We start from the raw sequence: 21,160 nt of genomic DNA on the forward strand, positions 1-21,160 counted from the left end.
AGCGCTAAGCGGGGAAGCCACGGATACCAGTGCTACTGGTTACGTCTTTGGTCTGAACCGGCCTGTGATTGAACCCACGACGCTCCACGATTAAGCAGCCCGACGCTCCGCCATTACGCTATCATCCCCTTTCTCAAAGTCAACACGAATTCGCACGAAATTGAATATTATATATTATAAACATCAACGAAATGGCGGCGATACACAATGTATTTAAAAAAAATCGTCACAATTAAAAGGTATGATTACGGTGTATATATACGATCGAAACTTATTATCCAACGATAACTTAAAGCGGCGCAGCGCTCAAAATATGATGCGTTCTCAAGTTAAGATGAAAGCGTGAAAATTTTGGCAGCGATCATTTTCCTCAGAAGTCCACTGCATTTAAACCGCAGGTAAAAGTTTTACACGAAAATCGTACGTTTCGCCGATGTTCACCCTAGCGTAGAGTGTAAATCTTGCAAACGCCACTTTTAAGCATCAAATTTTGATTTCACACCAGTCCAATGTGGTAAAATACTTCGAATACACGTATTCTTATCAAGATACACACCAGGGGCGTGATGGATCGATTTCGTATAACACTTATAAAGGTGGCACACGAAAATATAGAATCCACCACACTCCTGGGAAACATCTCCGGAGGAATTGGTATATTTTACTCATTCACACCCATTGGAAGGGTATGAAAGCGCAATCTGCACCTGGAAGTGACTTCACTTGATTCACACCGTACGCTATGATGGAAATCTGGTAGACACCTATTTACCATCCATGGATTTACGGTTATACGGCCTCGAAACCCCCAGAGATAAGCTACATCGGTTTGAATACGGTGGCTTTCCGAATAAAATGGTCGTTGTCAGACATTTTTCCGCGCTTGTATCTTTACCTTTCGAGACCACTCCATATTTTGAGCACAGTTAATCAAATAACGAATGTAAACTGATGTTGCGAGAATCAAAGAAAGCATCTTTTATTAAAAACGGACGCTGATCACGTGGCTGTTGGTATCGCGTCGTTGTCATGTCCAAACGAGGCCGTGTTACACTGCTCTGGTGTAACCCGCTGGCCCATAGAATGCCACCGTCTGTATCCCAACGGGCCGTTTGCGCTGCTTTGGGGGCGTGGGCCGCACAGGACCGCGTTTACGCTGGTTTTGAAGTAACCCGCTCTGTCTACATCTGAAGGTTTCGTCAAAGAGGGCGATAGTTTCGGCGCGTTGCGTCCTAAACTTGAACCTGACATGGAAATGCTGGACAACGCCTCTTGAGACACTGGGGTTGAATTTGGGTGAACTGAAGGCCAGGTATCCCCGAATGGTAACTGCGTGTCACCTGTTAATCTAGAATTAGCCGCGGCGGCCGCGTACATGGGGTTCGGGAAGAAATAAAGAGGCAACTGAGGCATCATTGCTTGTGAATTTAAGGGTAGAGGCACCATGGATCCTTGGCCGTTACCCGCTAACCTACCAGGTAAAAGAGCGCCTGGTTTAGTCACTGGAGGCGAATGCGGGTTTTGTATCCGTGGTTGTGGCGGTCCAGGGTAAATCATACTCGGATGCGTGAAAGGTCCTGGTTTCATCATGTTGCCCATTGGGTCTGTGTAAGGCGGTTGGGGTATTCCAGGCGGGGTCATGATGCCCGGATGCGGTCTGGGCATGCCGGGCACGGAGGCGACTGCTAGCGCAGAGGCTGCGGCCGCGGCGCCGTAGAGCCCGTGCATGGCGTAGTAATTTTGGTGCGCCCACACTTCCCATTCGCTGAGATACTCGCGTTTCCATTTTGTGCGGCGGTTTTGGAACCAGATCTTGATCTGAAAGGAAATCGTCGCGGTCAATGTCAGTCTATATCGCATAGCAGACTTCGGACAACTAGATAATTCAACTTGTCTTTTTACACTATAATTAGAGCGAAATTTTGGTTAGATATACTTCTAATTTAATTTGTGAAATGTTTCCATGCTCTATAATTTTTATTCTGGTCTAATTCGTTATCATTCGTGAAAACGACACAGGAGAACTGCATGTATAGTGCGAAACGATTCAAACTTGGTGTACGGACATTTGCTATTTCGCTCACGAAATTGAACTCTGATTTTATATCAAGCGAACTTGATTTCGTTGCATTTTTTCTGATTCTGAACTTACTTCCAATTTCCAAGTTTTTACGAATTCGGCAATTCTAATTCTACTCTAATTTGGAAAATAAAGTCTTGCTATAATTCAGTGCTCGTGCCGCTTATCTACACGTTCTGGGCCGATGTGGATGTTTGATTGAGAATACATCAAGCCTTTTCTACTCCAATCTTTGCATTCCATCGCAATCCTGTGGTTAGGGTTGCATTTAAAACGAAGATCAATTTAAAACAAACATGTTTAAAACATGTTTTATAGTGTTTATTAATTTCCACGTCACAGTGGATTCACAATGACAATTGAAAATGTAGGGTAAATATAGCTCCTTTGACGAAATATCTTTACTACAACTGTTAAACCGACAATTTTTAGGGTTCCAGCCACCCCACATCGTACACGTCGACTATATTGGGAGCAACTCGTCCGCAGGCTCACACTCCAGTAGTATTTACGCAGTTATGACATATTTATACATTTGAAAAAAGGCTATTTTATAAAACACCATTTGTTTTCAATGCAACCCTATTTGTTTTGTTTTGAAATGATGAAAATATTGAAGTTAACTGAAATACGAAGGACAGTGTGATTAAGCACTCGATTTCTACCTGAGTTTCGGTGAGTTTGAGCGCTTTCGACAGCTCCATTCTCTTCCCGACCGAGAGGTATTTGTTTCTCTGAAATTCGTTCTCCAGCCTTTTGATCTGTTCCGGAGTGAAAGCCGTTCTCGGACGCTTTTTAACTTCCATCATGGTAGGAGAACGAGACATGCCCATGGCTGAAATTGGGGAATCGCGCCGTGAATTGTCGCGTTGTCACAACGGTATATGTAAGGGATTGTAGCTTTGCAACTTGTGGACTTTTTTCGCGTCAGCGCTAGGTTACAAAACGACTATCTCAGAAATTTTGCAATAGCTGTCGGGGCCGAGCATGTCAATACTCAATACACTAAAAGTCAAGGGCTGAAAGACTATTCTCACCGGATAAATTTATACTCCACTGAGACAAGTAACAGCAAAACATTTTAGCTAGGCGGAAAACTCTTCCTTACCATTCTGTTCTACAAGAGGGATGCAATTGTACCGACGTAAAGCTACTATAGGTTGACACGGCCTTTACGAGTTCATTGTCGACTGTTAATGGACGGCCCGACTTTTTTTCACTATAATCACTCATCTTGTATTAAATCGAATGAAGTTCTGTTTATTGGGGTCAAAACCTAACGACAAGAATTGCGACCTTGTGTCCGAATAAAGAGGAGAATTGTACAAATTATCCGTAGTTTTTTACGTGTAATTTTTACTGTTTGTTTCGTTCCCGAGCATTTTGGTTGAATAAAGAGGTTTTCCTGTTTGTCCGGTGTCCGAATTAAGCGTTGTCGACTGCATATGCACGATTTCACGAACGTAACGTTCACGGGTAAATACTCACTCTGGCTCTCTCACAACATTTCAGATATTTTGTCTGTTGCAATTGGTATAATTTTGTAACACACAACTGTAATAAACGATGTAACAAATTTTACAATATGAATTATTGTTTGTTACGATATTGAAGCTCTGTACTTATAAAAACCTCTTCAATTGATAGTTTGCTTGTAGCGAACTCAAAACCGTGTGCTGAGGCTCTATCAAAATGGAGATTTCACGCCGATGAACTTGTACGAATCCATCACTATGACAGCAGTCAATAGATTCCATTAAATCACGTATAATACCTAGGTGTGGGTTCAGACGTGTTTCAAGTTACATATCATATATAGTTAAAGGTACAGATGTTCAATATACAATTGAATAATGTACTCATATTGAAATAATCCCGAATATTTTCTGCTGACCTTCGCCAGGGGAAATCGCCAGCAACTATTTTCGTTGCGTATGAAGGTATATGTGATAGTACATGCAATTCAAAAGACTAACGAGCAGTTTTATGGTAACGATTTTCTGTTGTTTTACACTCATACCTTATGCATAACCTGATAAATCGCACGATAACGGCCGTAATAAATAAAGTTCTTACACTTGTGATCGTCTCTGCGCAAGTCGAACGACGCCTCCGAGGGCGATGTGTCTTTATTTTTTGACAAACTCATATTCGACGCTTGTTCCTCGTTGCCTTCGTTGTCGGGTGCCGGCGACGATCTCCCGATTATTCGCGATATGGAGTGGCTCGTCAAACCCCCGACGCCTAATACGAAAACAATAGTTTACCCGAGTTATTTAGGCGATAAAATACTCGAATTCTCTCGTTGTGGAATTTGTTCTCATCAACAGTTGGAACACCAGATAATTTTTAGCTTTTCCAAATTACAACAGAATTACAGCTACACAGTTCTTTCCAAATTCGATCAGAATTAGAATTATAAATCCGCCTAAAATCGAATCCAATTCCGAGTTGCAAAGAAACACATCAAAAATCAAGCACAGTTCGATTCAAAACTGAGTCGATTCTCGTAAGCTTTGGCGCGTTTCGTACTATGTATACAGTTCAGCATTTTATACCCAGTATAGCATTTTTAAACCCACGTGAAATTGAACAAGAGTTAAAATGAGAGCGTTGAAACATCTCACAAAATTTGATCAGGATTAGATCATTGGTCGTCCTAACAAGTCAAATCAGATAACGTGAATAATATAGTGCTCGGGGTCTGTTCTTCACGACGATACCATACTCTGAGTGTCATCATCATCAATATCATCATTTCAGTAAGTTTTTATCAAATCAACACACCCCAAGTTTGCGATATAATGAAAAGATAGGATGGTGCCGAAAAAACTTGAAGTACTGTAGTCTCATAATCAGACACCCGCTATTGTATTGATTTGTACTGTTGCACAACTATCTTAATATATGTATTCCGTGGATGCAAAAGAATACTTGAGTGTGGCGTTATAATCCACCAAACAAACATAATCAACAATTTTGATTTCTCTTCATATGAATTACGAAATTATGTCCCCGTATAATCGCATGAAGTTGACGCTGTTTCAACTGGATTGATACGCTTTGGAACTCAAGGGATCGATCTTAATGTCCAAACGGCTCTTAAGTTTAAAACCGCTATTTTGTTTTGTCATTAGCCCTCCTACGTTATTTATGACAAGGATAATATGACCGATATCTCCCCGAAAAGCCCTCCTACGCGACCACTCGCGAATAATCCGATATGTATTATGGATTCGATCATCGTAGAGGATTACAGAGTCGCAGACTGAGACGCGGGGGGCACAACGCGACGCCGATACATCCGCGGACCAGGGCGGCAGTCAGCTGTCGGTTGTATCGCGTAGAAATCGCGATTACGCAAAAATTAGCTCAAACCCCGTAATACCGGCGCGCGCTGATGTAAAATAAGATACGAGGTTTGGCATTATTTAGCCAAAAACACTTTAAGCGAATCACGATGCTTAGTTTTTATCATTTTCCGGGTCATTAGGCGCTGGTGAGCGGGTCTGGTTAATACCACCCTTGAAAACAGCGAATTGATTAGCGGCCGATTGCGTTTACTTTCTTCAATAGCATCAGATTAACCTATCTAATCGTCTGAAACAAATTTTCATTTACAGTTTGGATAGCTTACTAACCAAATCTACAGTCGATACTAGGAATTGGTTTATGGGTAGTAATAAGTGAATTTAAAACAAGCCCCATGACCCGATCAAGTTTTGATTGCGCTCGCAGAAGATAAAAACCAAGTTATACCCCGACACATGCAACTCCTTTTAGCATCGCTCCCTCAAAACCCACCCTGTAACGTACACATAGCTACATTCATCATCTTGTAAGGTTAAAAGGGCCACGCCCCGCCAAGTGGAAGCACTTTCGCGAGGCTTCGTGGTAGGGTACAGGCGATGGCTTTGATTATCGCCTATAATAATGTGCAATCTATTAACGGCGTTTAATTATGGCGAGTTTAGACTGCTCCGAGAGTTAAATTGACCTCAAGACCAACAATGTATACAAAACATTGCTGGAACAAAATGGCGGGAGTATAGGCCTACGTTCTTGCACTGACCCACGGTTATAATCGTAGCGGGCGTATCGAAAACAGGAAGATTAACGCTTTTACATCAACACTCAACACTAGAAACTATAAAACTTTTCGTCGTTACAATTCCATTCTACCCAATGATGCTTCAAACATAATATTTGGTGTGTCGTGCATCGCAGTAAACAAAGTGGAAATCGTCCATGTTGCAAAATACTGTCGCGCTACGGCTCGTTTAGTCTGTGATGCGAGAGAATGTTTTCAGCAATAATCACAAATTCTCAAAGATTCCGAGAAATGATTGTAATCAATTCACAGTTTTCACAGCTCAGTTTGTTTGTGATGTGATAGTCATATGATAGATAATAATCACAAAACTCGAATGATTTCTAGAAATGATGTCATATTCAATGCAAAGTTTTTGAAATTAATCTGCATCCTGATACATTGCATTAAATTCATTGCCTACCTACAACGTTAGGAGCATTTAGCCTTTGGGGAAACATATCTTTTAAGACACCACTGAAGGCACAGAACTTCAATGCAAGACTCCTTTTGAATTCTCGACTATAGTTTCTGACAATTACCCCTGACGATTGTCAGCCGTAAATATTCGGGTTTATATCAATATGAATATTCTATCCAATTAAATACCAATATATTATTCAATCGTTTAAATTTTTTATTTGAAAAAAAATCACGTTTTACGACATGCAAACAGTGTATACTATCCATAAATATCGGTTGAAACTTCGAAGATATTACAGTTTCTCGTAACACGCCATAAAGATCGCCCGAGCAAAACTGGCAATATAAGACGCACTTATATCTAAGGTGCATACATTGAACGCGGCGCCATGCGGACGCTTTTCGGAACACGGGATAGCTGGGAGCTTTGGGAAACAAATTACTTTGATTGCTACCCGCGATAGGGCGGATAAACCGGGCGACGCAACCCGCGCGCAGTGCCCACAGCAACAAATTAAATAAATGACTGCACCGGCTGGAAATTTTACTGGTAAAACTTCTTGGAAAAAGACTTGGAATTTTCTCTTTCGGATACATTGTCTATGAAAGGTCTATTAATTTCGACAAGTGGTTCTTCATCGCTTCGGGAGATTGTATCAATACACTAAACATGTTGCGATTGGTTGCGCTGTTCTGTCATGCGATTCATTGCTAAAGTATGATTATTCTATCAAGTTTTCGGCGCAAAACTGCTTGCAGTTTGTAAACAAAAAACACTTATATTTACTTATCTGACATGCGAAACTACCGCGTAGTTACATGAATTTGCGTACAGTAAATCAGGTGACATTGAAGAAACAAGCACCACAACACAGCGGAGTCTGTTTACTTGTCATTATTACGTTGAATTGAAATGAACAACGTATATATCAACAATCGTACCGTATGCAATTTTATTTTCAATTCTCTATTATAGTTGCTCACGATGTGTCAGCAGAAATTATTCGGGTTTATTTCGAAATCAATTTATTATTCAATTGTGTACTGAAATTATGCGAGAGTATCTTAAATTCCTTGTTTATTTCGAATATGGTTGGCCGCATTTATGAACCTTCGCTTCAAATGGCATTCAGTCGAAAATCTCAGAGTGCAGTAAATTATACATTCTTCGAAATTGGTACCTCCAGGAAGCTTATTTGATTCGTGTTTTGTGAACTATAGGTAAGTTTCTGGAAATATTCGAGTCTTATTTTCAGCATTTGTGCCACAAATGCACTACTTTTGTGAAGTTTATAAATTTAAACAACACATTTTAGTATAGGTTACTTCGAGTTGCTTTTCACACGTTAATAATATAGCGTGTGTCACACAAACATTCGGATTGATTCAAACTTGGTAGAACGTCACCTTCTTAATCCAAGACATCGATCCTCCGTACATGGAACTATCACATACAAAGTTTTTAAATGAATAGTAAATTCATACCGAAATAAACCCGAATATTTTCGGGTGACACTCGTCAGGGCCATCGTCAGCAACTATCAAGGAATTGGAAATAACATTGTGTATCAACAATCGTAGCACAAGGTATGACGTGTATACATTGCAGTTATGTACCCCAAGAAGCTCTACAAAGTTTTTTATGACAAATCAGTGTGATACGTCCTAACTCCAAATATATGCTCATTGGACAGTTGCTCGTGCACTCAGCGCAAATTATAACACATAATTACGGAGAAGTCGTGCAAGCTGTGATGTCAGGGTGGAAGACACAATCGACAAGGCCACCCATTCGCTAAATCCCATTAATTCGTGTTTCCGTAACAATATTATGAAATTGTATATGTAATCCGCGTAAAGTCATGTTTAAAACGGTACGGATTCGACTCCAGCTCGGCGGTAATGAATCCCTCGGGAACAAGTTCGCAAATTTGTAAATACAATTCTCTCCGAAAGATGCACTGCCCGCGATGATACGCCGTGAAGAAACGAATTTACAGAAACGTAAACTTCCTACATTCGTTACTCAACGAGGCTTCTAAAGTGCGCATGAACTGCGGCAAGATGCCAAATCACCATCGAGTCGCGGCTAATACGCGATTTCCATGTTGTAAACATGGCCGTCACGAATTACACAGTGCCCGGTGTGACCGCGAATACACGTATGGCCGTAAATGTGTTGAAATCATACGGTGGGAAATCGGACACAAAGGACGGACTCGGAAAACTAGATAATTCAAGTTATGTAATTTGAGTAATTTGAGCGGAATGCTGGTAATCTGATTCTAACCTAATTTGTGAAATGTTTCTATACTCGCATTTTAATTCCAATCTAATTTCCGGTTTTCCTGAAAACGCTAAAACTGTACAGTGCGAAACGAGCTAATTTTTGCTGTACAGACATTTGTCATTCTCGTGCCGATGAGAATGAATGAACTATGAATTTATATGAACCGAACTTGATTCGATGTTCTACTTTTCGCGAATTCAGTAATTCTAATTCTAATCAAATTTGGAAAAAAACATTTAGCTAAAAATCTAATTTAAATCTAATTTGAAAAAAAAATGTAACTATAATTCTAATTAAAGAGCTTCTTGTTCTTGTAGGCACAGAACTTCAATATACAATTGAATAGTATATTCATATTGAAATGAGCCCGAATATTTTCGGCTGACACTCGTCATTGTATAATGTACATCAACAATTCGATACGATTCATTTACGTTTCATCATACGGTTCATTTCAATATCTATATACTATTCAATAATTCTAATTGTAGTCTAATTCCGGAAAATATTGTGTAGCCATATTTCGAATTCTAATCTAATTTGGAAGAAACGAAAATTTTCTACTGCTAAGAGGGGGCAAAAGGGACTCACGAATTTTGATCGACACGTAAGCGTGGCGGTGTGAAACCTTAACAGCATAGCTCATTCAAGACAACCTTTTATTGCTAAGAATCCCCCTCCCAACAGTGTTAAAAGAAGAAAGAACATCAAAAATGATTATACAAAATATCAGAATGAGTCAGAATGGTCATAACGAATATTTCCAGCAAATCAGTGCGGATGTCTGCTGGCTGGCTTACACAATATACTTTATTTTCAATATGTTATATAAATCTGTTTACGCGTATATAACTGTGTCAAATCCGAAGTAACCAGTGTCCAGGTGATACATACGTCGAAAACTAGCGGAAATTAACACTAAGCTATAATGAGTGAGCTGTATAAATCGAAGACTACATCCTTTTTTATCGTATTATCGGGTTGACTTGAGTCGATCTTATAAAGGTAACACTCATTTTCAAAGGCGATGGAGTTTGTTCTATAAAAATATGCGAATACGTGTTGGCGTTGTATCCAAATGTCAACTCCCGCCGGCAGCATACAGAACGCATGATCGATTGCATATAGTCGCGTATCATAAATATACAACATTTTGGTCCGAAACTCAGATTTAGAACCGACCGCAAGCGTATGGTTCATACAACTTCGAAATATATCGGTTATCTGCGGTCGCCAGCAGTGTCTGTAATCTGCGTCGCGCGTAACACATCTCGAAATTCGCCCGACTTAATCCGTCCGCATCACGAGAATTACGTTGACGCTAAATCTGGTTTAACTAATCGGTCATTAATCATGAACAATAGCTTACGGAGGATTTTGTCGCGCGGTACAGGTGCGCGGCATAAGCGTCGTAACAAGAAAGAAACGACGCCTAATGATTGGAAAAGTTAGCCTTATTATATATACAACACCGCGAACAGAACGTGTGAAATAAATAAGCATTCCAAATGACAGTGTGTGCGCAGCTGTGTACTGAGATTTATTTGTTAATTGGCCCGCGATTTACAATGACATAATTTAGTCGTGACCCGTTGGATGTATGATGCAACCTTGGAATGTTACTGTAGCCGCCCTACCCCTGTGCGGTATTCATTTCTCGAAAAGTATACACATATTTTGGTTGTCGGTGTGTAAAATGTGATTATTCTTACTGCGCCCGGCGTTCTTAACAAAAGCGAAATTCCGCACCTGGCTTTATTTGTGATACCATTAGCTGCGGCCGATCTACTAATCGCAACGATTGTGATTAATGTTGATAGCGGTAAACAAAATTATAGCGTCGTTATTCGCGATTTCACGATTTCTCGCCTGAGCCGGTGTGGTCTGTATTGCGCGAATATCGTTTTTCGAAACGGATAAAATATCTTTCGGTGCATTGTACATATTCCAGAAGCTGCTACTTCATAATTTCACATACACACAAATCATTAGTATCTACGTATGTTGGTTGCACCGCATTCAAAACTCACTCGTATATAGTAAATTTTGGTTTCGCGCCAGAATTGCTCAAACTATATAGTTAACTAACGGTCAACTAACTACTGTTTTTAGTATAGTTCTAGTTCTAGTTGCGGATTTGGAAAAATGAGTAGTTCCAGATGCGGATTTTGAAAAGTTGAAAGGTTCTAGTTCTAATTCTAGTTGCCAGTTTTGAAAAATGACTAGTTTTAGTTTCATAGTTCCGAGTTTTGAGAAGTGAGTAGTTCTAGTTGCGAGTTTTGAAAATTGAGTAGTTCTAGTTCTAGTTCTAGATGCGTATTTTGAAAATCCAGTATTTAGTACAAGCCTGTTTCGCGCGGCGTACTAGATTGCAACTGTCCATCAATTGTTTATGCCGTGTCATTCTCCATTTTGCTCTTTCTGTCCCGGAAAACAGTAATTAGGCGCGAGACAAGCAATGGCGCTCCGCGAGCCCAAATTTGCAGGTTAAGCCAGAGATTCCCCGTCACTTTCATGCAAATTATACCTTAGTACCTCGCGTGGATGTGTTATGAGCCAATCGCTTACTGTTTTAAAACCATTAAATGCACGCAGGTCGCAATTAAAATTGTTAATGACACTCGACGGCACTGGAGGTCGCTGAGCTTATAGACGTAACAGCAATTATTAGCAATGGGCAATTTCAACACCAAAAAACGCGCATTCATGAGAAAATACGAGAACGGCCGCAAACACATTCAAGTCTGATGGCTTAAGTGCGCAACGTTAAACGATGGCCTAATTATTAATCGTCAATTACCGAGCGATCATAACTCGTTACCCCATTGTCGCCATGAAATTGAGTAGTATTTCGATACCATTACGTGTTCAGTCGCGTGACTGTGCTAATTGAATTATTAAGGAAAGACACGTTAAAATTTAAAGAGCTTCTTGGAGGTACAGAACTTCAATATACAATTAAATAGTATATTCATATTGAAATGAACCCGAATATTTTCGGCTGACACTCGTCAGGGGTAATCGTCAGCAACTAGTAGAGAATTGGAAAGAACATTGTATATCAACAATCGTATCACAAAATTTAAAAAAATTTAACAAAATTTAAACGAACCACCGTTCTTTCAACTTGATAGATTTCACATATTTTTAAAAATAATGATCATTCTCTGATTATGCAAGGACTTACTATGAAATAAAACCCGTCAATATTGGTACTGCCGTTATTTCATTGTGATATTAGTATTTTTCAAGATTCGGGTATCGATGGTTTCCACATATACTAAAATTGTATCAACACATCTTCTACTATTGCGAAAAGGCCTTGGAATGTACCAAATACAGTGCTACAGCTTTTCAAATATATATACAGTTATACACGCATTGGCGAGTGATAGAGTTATGTGGTGAATTTTATTTTGAATGAATGGATAAATTAGTATATTTTACTGTCGCGAAGAAGCATTGAAATGTACCGAATACAGAATGCTTTTCGAAATACATATACATGCCCTTTTTGTGATAATGTTTGTTTGTTTGTGTTGGGGGTATTCATGGTGTTTGTCGACTACTATGGTCATTGGTCATTTACACCAGGCCGATATTCTTATTTTCCGTAACTGCCGACTTATAGCACGGCCCACCTCTAGGCTTTTGTAAGATAATGTTAGTTTCAGCTATGTGTTGGCATGCGCAGGAAAATATTGCCTTTAGCTTTGTAATGTACCAAATACAGAATTACAGCTTTTCAAATACATTCATTTTGGAGTAATATTTTTAGGTTCAGTGGTGTAAATGTATAGGCATACGCTAGAAAATATTGCCTTTGGCGTTACGTAACGCAAATAAACTTCCTGCATTTTCATTAATACATGCTTCTACCCAAACTCCGAAGACTCTTGGCGGCAGCGAGCTTCAATATACAATTGGCTATATATTCATATTGATATAAACCCGAATATTTTAGGCTGACACTCGTCAGTGTAATCGATGATGATGTCGAATCAGCCGAAAATAATCGGGTTTATTTGAGTATGATTAATATATTATTCAATTGTATATTTTTCTTTACGATGCGAGTATTTGACATAGTATATCTCGCGTACTGGCACGTTGCTACACTCCCCTCCAGACGACGTGACATTCTCCTTGCCATCCGATAAAGTAGTTTTATCTGCAGGGTCATGAAGGTGGTTATGTGCCGCTGTCAGATGGATGGAATATAGCCGTACGCTCGGGATCAAGTTATGATAACACCGCTCTCGCAAATTGACCGATTGTGCGCGCGCTATAGAGTTTTCGAAATTATCCCCACCGTGATTCATAACTTGACGCCATTTTACGGGAAAATATTTTTTTCTCGTTAATTACCCCCTTGACTTTCAAATTAGACAAAACAAAATCCCGCACGTCCGGCAATTAGTATTAGCAACAATCATTGACCATAACCTCACATGCTTAAGAACAGTCGGCGCGTAATTATTGTGAAATTTTGCGGTTTTTATCCCATGGTTTTGTGGGCATTAGGTATAGCCTGACGCCATCCGCATTGGAAAATGAAGCTTTTCCATTCTGCCAGGTCACAATTACAGAAAAGAATATACCCTATCGGAACAGTCTTTCGTATGTGGTCACGATTTCTGAAGTATTCGACGACTCCATTATCGGCCGTATACCAGAAGTTATCCAATTCGTAAATAAAACTAATTGAGAGAAAGTACTCGAAACATAACCACAACATGCGGCGACTTAGCGCCATTTCGAGGAAGCCAATCATCGCGTCGCAATAATTTAATGAAGCTTTCGCGACCTTATACAAATCCCATAAAGGTGCAATCATGATATTATAAAATTACGGACCATTTACAACGTTGAGCAATACCCGAAATGGTAAATACTTTTGATATAATTAACGGGCCGCATATTGACAAGAAAAGCTCCCATCGTCCGCAGGCCCGCCTTACAAAAACTGCAATTTATGTGTATGTTAGATCACGACATTGGAAAAACTTCATTCGATACAGCTAACAGATAGCGTATGTAGTAAAACAAACTTCTGTGCAAGCCAGTAAATCACGGACCCAAGATCGCAGGACCAGGCCTACAGGACCAGGACCACAGGCTCAGGGTCACTTACTCTAGATCTCAGGTTCAGACCTACAGCGTCCGGCTCAAAGGCTCAGGCCCACAGGCTTACCATCACGGATTCAAGCTCTCGGGTTCAGGCCTACACAGTGTCCGCTGTGCAGCTCACAGGCTCCGGCGCTGGCTCAAAGGACCCTATACGCACCACGCAATGCATGCGATTATATTGTTCGACCTTTCCGCCGATCTTATACGCAATACGAAACTTTCTTCACGCATCAAATTGAATTTAGCCACAAAATTGTCACGTCACTCCCATACAGTCGCAATATCGCGCGCTTAACATGTCGGGACAAGACACTATTCTTGGAAACGTGTGACGTCACTATACGGCTTCGCGACATGTAAAGTGTAAAGTGGAAATGTAAAGATAAACCGTTATTATATCAGCCGGCCGGGCAATTGCCGATGCGTTTTCAGCGAAACGGCGCTTAATTAGCGATTGTTTCATTAGGCATTCTTAGCGGAGTAACTCAAAACCGACGATTAATTAGGCTCCGGAATACCTACACAGAAACGTCAATTTAAACACGAGTTTCGGTGTCTACCGTTGATGGCGACTGCCAGGAATGCGGCAGCCGCGTGCCCCTAACTCAAATCTATTCATACTGACGTCACAGAACGGGCGCGCTTTGTGATTAGAGAGCCAATAATTACTCATGATGACAAAGCCTACCTGCACAGTGTACTACGTACGGTAGCATTGACAGATTGCTCAGTGCTCACAAAGAGGTCGGAAACGGCGTACAACTTAATATTGTCGTCTGCGTCCGCGTTAGAATATTGCAATTTGGGGGACTAAAAACCAGCCAACACATCGGATATATAACTAGTATTAATTGACAGATATTTGCGCGCGACCGCATGGTATTAAGAGTGATTACTGTCACTTTGATGATCTGTGTTCGGCGATAAAGATCACAGGTTCACGTAGTCCATGGTTAGGGTTGAATAGATGTCGATAATGAAGATTTTCTGCCACGTAATTAGGTGAAAATACTGGTTGGGGCAGGCAGACGCTCTCATACAGTAACAGGGAGTGAATTACTCCATAGCCTTTGACACGATTACCGTATATTAAGGCCTGACTGACTTGAGCCATACACTACAGGGGCACTGTCATTAGTTATTACTGATATCACAATTATATTTATGGAGAAAATGCAAGGTTTCAGTTTTGTAAGTCTAGTATTGACATAAAATCGAAGAGACTTACTTTTCATCCGATAAGGAGTTACAAACTATACAATACATAGACCAGATAGGCCTACCATGAAACGCCATGCTCCAAGCACAATTTAACTTCATAGCTATAAGCGGACCTCGCAGGTGAGTGCAACAGCTGCCGTGTGCTACATTGACCCATGCAATTGAGAAATTCTAATTGAATGAGCTCATAATAGCGCCCAATCGCAAAATAAATTGATCTGACGAAGTACTGTTATTTCGAATTTCAAAAAGCTATACCTTTTTCTACCTTGCGAACGGTGAAATTAGTTTGCGCAGGACTCGTGTCATAGGTGAACGCAGAGATAAGATATATATACATCGAAAATGATGTTTAGTTAAATTAAAAAGACCATTTACATATAAACGTATCAGGATTAGGCTTACCTACGTAAGTGTAAAAAAGGTACAGTCATAGTAGAATATCGTCCAATTTCATCCATTTTAATTAATCTCAATTAGGAAAAGTTGGCTCTGAACGGACAGTCAGCATCGAGACACCATCATGTTCGAACATAATTCAACAAATTAGAATGTGACAATGTATATATGGGCAATTTGTGATGTGACACATATTTTCCTAAGTTATAGCGTGTGATTGGCGTTGATTTTCGAGGTAATAACACTAAACGAATTTAACTAGAAATATCATGTATCACTTCTCCACCCATGCCAGATTGGCAATTATAGTGGGCCTGATTATATACGCAAGAAAAGCCTTCGTGCTATACGGCGACTAATGTGATATTGTGAAACCGTATTTAGTGGTTTCCATTGCAAGTTTTCAAGTTTTTGTCCACTCCGTGCGGCTTGTTAACAAATCGCTTGCTCGGAAAAATGACAGGTTTCAAAGTGGAATGGTAGACTCGGAAATGCAATTTGTTAAACGCCTTGTCAACAACGTTTCAAGTGCAATTTTTATATCACGGTAGTGGTATAACACGAAATTCCGTATTAGAAATGCGTTATAGCGGTTTTTAATTTTCACATACGTGCGATTGCGCATTTAATATAAATTTGCTAAAACATATTCCGGTTGTGTTTAATTCAGGGCCATAATCCCAATTTTGAATGTACAAATAAGCCCACAGAAACATTAGAGCTCGATACATAGGTTAACTTATTGCATACGATTTTTTCTAAGGTTTTTTACTAGGCTCCTCTTCGCCATCTGATCGGCGTATGCGGTGTCTTAAAAAAACCTATAGTGGTGGGCCGCGCTACAAGTCGGAAGATATGGAATCATAACGAAGAATATTGGCCTCGTGTAATTGAGCATTGTAGTCGAAAAACACCGTGAATATCACAAAAAATAAAACAGGTCTAAGATAAAGTCCAAGAAATTGGTCAATATCATGTAACGATTACAGCATGCATATCTCGAAATGAATCAATTTAAGAAATGATTATTGTGATGTATGTATATTTGATGTTAAGGAGGAATTGACTCATAACAGACGATACTACTACTGTGACAAGACCCACAAACATGTTATCCAGCGTCATAAATGTGTAAATCAACAACAGAAAAAAACCGCAAATTTTACATTTTCAGGTAGGTATAAAGCACCCGGCAGCAGAGATGAGCGGATTTGGAATTTCTATATCCTAATCCAATCCAAATCCGAAACCTCTAATCCTAATCCAAATCCTAATCCAGAACTTTTGTATATTCAAATCCATGTCCAATCCTAATCCGATTCTAACTTGGAAATTCAGTAAAATTGCTAATTTGTGCAAGGGAGGAATTAGAGATTTTTCCTTCACAACCAACAATTCTCTTGATTTGAGATAACTCGGCATATGACTGCACCTATCATGTTCATTGGCACCGAGTGTACCATAGTGTAGTGTACCATAATATAATAATAACTAATCTGAATTAAGTTTGTCGCCATTCGCTACACGACATATCAATCTCCCAGAAAATCGGTCAATCCAATCCAAATCCTAATCCATTCAGCAAAAAATCTCTAATCCTAATCCGATCCAAATCCGACAAAATCTCACAAATCCGGTTTTTTCAAATCCTAATCCTAATCCATGCTCATCTCTGCCCGGCAGTGAGGTCCGGTGGTTGTTACGACAATATGTCAATAGCGATGAAAGGCTCGGCTTTTCATTACCAGTGATTTACTTGTTGCCAAAAGTAAGCCCAACTTCGCGCTGTGAAGATATGCTGCTAGGGTTTTCATACCCGAGCACCACTCAAGCATTCAAGTACATCACTCTGAACATTCACTACACGAATCATATCGATAACCGAAAAAAATCAGGCCAGGAAACGCAACGCCCGATGAGGCCGATACCTCTTTCGCGATGACAGAAAATTACAAAATGGCGGAAGCAGTCTACGAACAGAGAGTCGCTTAGGCTCCGTACATTGTCCAAGCTTCAGTGTAAATTACCAATCCAACATATATACCATTTTTTACATCCATGTGTACCAGACATAGCCAGTAGCCACGGACCCACAATTAAGGTATTGCTACAAGGACATTCACAAGCTATCTCAACCATTGGAGTCGATTTTAGATTAAGCCTACCATTAGATATAGTAGACAAGCCAGTGTGTAACGTACATATCGTGCAATGCAAAACGCACGTACTATTATAAGTGAAGCAAACGAATTCTTACCTTTGGATGGGCGTACTAGTTGTTCACTGGTGACTTGAGAATTTAGTGTCTCCGCCGAGTATTGAATGTAAGGCCTGCGATCATCGGAAAGCTGGCAGTCCACTCTGGGAGATGACCGTGCACACTGCACTGCCTCCACTTCGTCACCGGTAGATGTGACATCGATGTCTTCTGAACTTTCAGGCCTGTCGCTTGACTCTACATCGATAGGTTCGTCGCTGTCGTCCGACCTTCGATGTTCCATGTTTGCCACCCTCGAATCGCGAGCAAGACTAGCGTAATTCACGAAATCCTGGATGTGCTTCGGCCTGGATACTACAGGAGACGGGACCACACCGTTGGCACTGAAGCGTAGCATATCTTGAACGTATCTCGACTGGTCCGCGCGATTAGGGAAAAACACAGCGCTTGTCGTAGACGAGGGCTTTTTTACTTTGGCGATTTGTTCTACAGTCTTTGGTGTCTCTGAATTCGGGGCAGTGTCGCTCGCTTGTCCAACGCCGCCTGTAAGTAACCTTGAAGCAAATACACGGCCGTCAGAATATTCCGGGCCTTTATCGTTCCAGGGTCGATCTTCATCGGAACGACCCATAACAAAAGAAATTCTAACTAACCTGCTGTGTAACAAGAGAACAAAATTTCGATGATGACCGGTCGCGAGTATAGCTGAGTCTCCTTGTTGAACCGATTCGTGTAACTACCGTGTATACGTGTAGGATCTTTGAAATGATCTACAGCAAAGGAAATGAACGTAATTGTGAAGATTGCCGAGACAAATCGTTTATGATCGCTGGAAACCGTTAGAGTCGCACGGCAGATTTTTTCGTTTTTTTGCGCTCTCGATATTGATTCGATGTAACACTAGCCACCACCGTAGTAGATTTTCATTTCAGCTGGTTACCTTTTCTCTCATGGCCACGCCGATCTGTAAATATTCTCTCAACAGGTATGCAAGAAGCAACTGTATAAAGCTCGTTAGATAGATTTGAATGGATATAGAACCACTACCGGGAATCAAGATGGCAACTATTAAATACTAAGATAATGTAACACGGAAATAAATATGTTCCACGTGCCGTAGACGGCGTGGTGCCCTTTTTACAAGCTTCACCTTGTCACCTATAACCCCACTGTTGATTGTAAATATTGCATGCACTCAATTAATGAATAGTCGGGCAGCATCTTACATAATTCCCATTGTCTTTGTCAGTCTCTGTTAGCCTAGTCGTCTCTAGCTGTTTGTATATGCCCACCATGTAAGTAGATTATGCCAGATGTAAACTTTTTTTCCACCATGGAAAGACTTTATGAGGCACTCGTGCGTGCGATGCAAAATCAGTGAACTTAAATAAATCTCTTAGCTTAAAATAAAGGTATCTAATTATCCCCTATTAAAGACCACACGTCATCGTTTAATTCGTGGTGCCCTTGAAAGGACTGTTATGTCTTCTATTGAGTTTGTTCTAGCTTCAATCAACATGCCCGAAATTCCAGAAACACTCAGTATGGGCCAATCTAAACTGATGTCTTCCGTTTTATAGACGTTAATAGCAAATGATCAGCTCTTTTGCCCAGATGCTATTGAAATTGTGGACGCTTCGTCGTTCAGCTGTGTAATGGAATATAGACCAATACTAAAAAGACTGAAGCAGTTTAATTCAGCGGTAACAAGAACGTGATTTAGGGTTGCCATCGTTCGAGGTCCAGAAAAGAGGACACTTTTTACGAATCACACAATTTATAATATACGGGTAATTTGAAAATCTTTACGGAAAATACTGTTGGGGTAACTAAAAAAAGGTCATTTTTTAAAACTCGAGTCCCGAAAGACTCGCTTGAATGTCCGGATTCCAGATTTCGAGTCATTTATCGCGTTTTTTAGTTGTGCCTGTATAATCGACCGGCTGTCAAAGCTTGAAAGTGGGACGAATTGCCCGAAGGGATCATATTCGGGCGTCCGCGGAGGACAACTTCGATTTCCTGAAAATGGAGGACATATCCTCCTAAAGGGGTACGCACGCCAAGCCCAGCTTTATCCCAAAAACTAGTTATATATATGCGAATCATATCGCACCCTACCTTAAGTTATTTCGCTGGCAATTGACTAGATGCTGCAATTCTACTCATTATGATAGCGCATGGTGGGGAGTTGAGTACAGATTCGATCTGGGCTGGATTTCGAACATTTTGGCAGGGTGGGTACTGCGACCAGGTTGGATTCAAGAGTCAAGTTTCTTCTGATACGTTGCTGGTCTTGACTCGGATTCGAGGCACTTTGAGCTGCAAGATTGGAATAAAATAGTCGATCCTTGAAGAATCCGCCTCGATTAGCACCTGCAAAGGTGATACCAAACATGAGGTGAACTATCGCCATCTGCAGATTTCCTAGAAAGAGTCTCATCAAGGGAGCGTGTCAGTCGTAAGCACGAGACTTAACGATATTTTATTGTCCCCAGGAAAGGTATAAAGCATTCGGTATGCAGTGTATAGTCGTATTTACGTAATAACTGCCTAATTACTGTCAAACGAGCTATTATAACCCACTAATGACATCATTGGTTCTGGAACCGACGGCATGATCGGCTATAGTAGAGATGTTCGTTACTGTAATTACGAGCGTGTCGCATTGTGCGTGTATACTGCCCTGTTTCATCGATAAACATATAATAGAGTCGTTTCTTGGGAATATGATTTACCACTATTGGGCGGGTCTTGCTCGTTAGCGAGCAGGAAATGGCTCCGCAAGTGTGATCTATTACTGATTGAAATAATTTTGATGAGGGTAACTTGCAGAGCACCATCGGGGCGATAATGTATTATACAACTGACTTAAACGCTCTTTTCGGGACAGCTCCATCTAATTCCAATGTGTTGTGGTTTTAATTGCTTCAAATCAGAGCATTATGTCTTTATGAGTGTATGTTATACTTGCAGGCGTCGGATTCGTCGGCCATTACCTCTATGTGGAGAAACGAATCTGGATGAAAACTCACACAGTGTTGGCTCGCGGCCCAGTTCGCAAATTAAGAGTATACGAACGGTCGAACGCCAATGTATTCGTCGAAAATGAATCGGAACACAATGCCGCCATACAGAATTTATTTAAAGATGTGCTATTTTTGTAAGTTCACCTTCAAACAGCGGCAATGTTTGATATACTGGTTGCACGAATGTTCGCATACGATAAATTCAGGATCACTCTCCAATGTTAGCCAGTGCAAAAAGCTGGACACATAACCCTATACGGCCTACCATATTCGATGTGTTATG

The 21,160-nt window shown here is 40.5% G+C and overlaps 1 protein-coding gene across 3 annotated transcripts; it reads right to left on the reverse strand.

The window, feature by feature from the left end:
* Nucleotides 1-154: 154 nt before the first annotated feature.
* Nucleotides 155-18,736, reverse strand: LOC145433045 (uncharacterized). Of its 3 annotated transcripts, none has more exons than XR_013913038.1 (5): nt 17,891-18,736; nt 4,157-4,324; nt 2,746-2,915; nt 765-1,818; nt 155-707 (listed from the first exon to the last, which is right to left on the reverse strand). XR_013913038.1 is itself a non-coding variant. In XM_080309945.1 (5 exons), exons 2-5 carry the CDS (start codon nt 18,246-18,248, stop codon nt 1,000-1,002), a joined length of 1,515 nt encoding a protein of 504 aa, XP_080166071.1. In that variant the 5' UTR covers nt 18,249-18,405; nt 18,505-18,729; the 3' UTR covers nt 155-999. The 3 variants fall into 3 exon arrangements, 2 of the variants coding, with proteins under 2 accessions (XP_080166071.1, XP_080166070.1); XM_080309945.1 differs by having other exon boundaries at nt 155-1,818; nt 17,891-18,405; nt 18,505-18,729; XM_080309944.1 differs by having other exon boundaries at nt 155-1,818.
* Between the last annotated feature and the right edge of the window lie 2,424 nt (nt 18,737-21,160).

Source organism: Botryllus schlosseri, chromosome 2 (assembly GCF_051294905.1).
Source record: "Botryllus schlosseri isolate E-star chromosome 2, Bs_hap1, whole genome shotgun sequence".
Taxonomy (NCBI): Eukaryota; Metazoa; Chordata; class Ascidiacea; order Stolidobranchia; family Styelidae; genus Botryllus; species Botryllus schlosseri.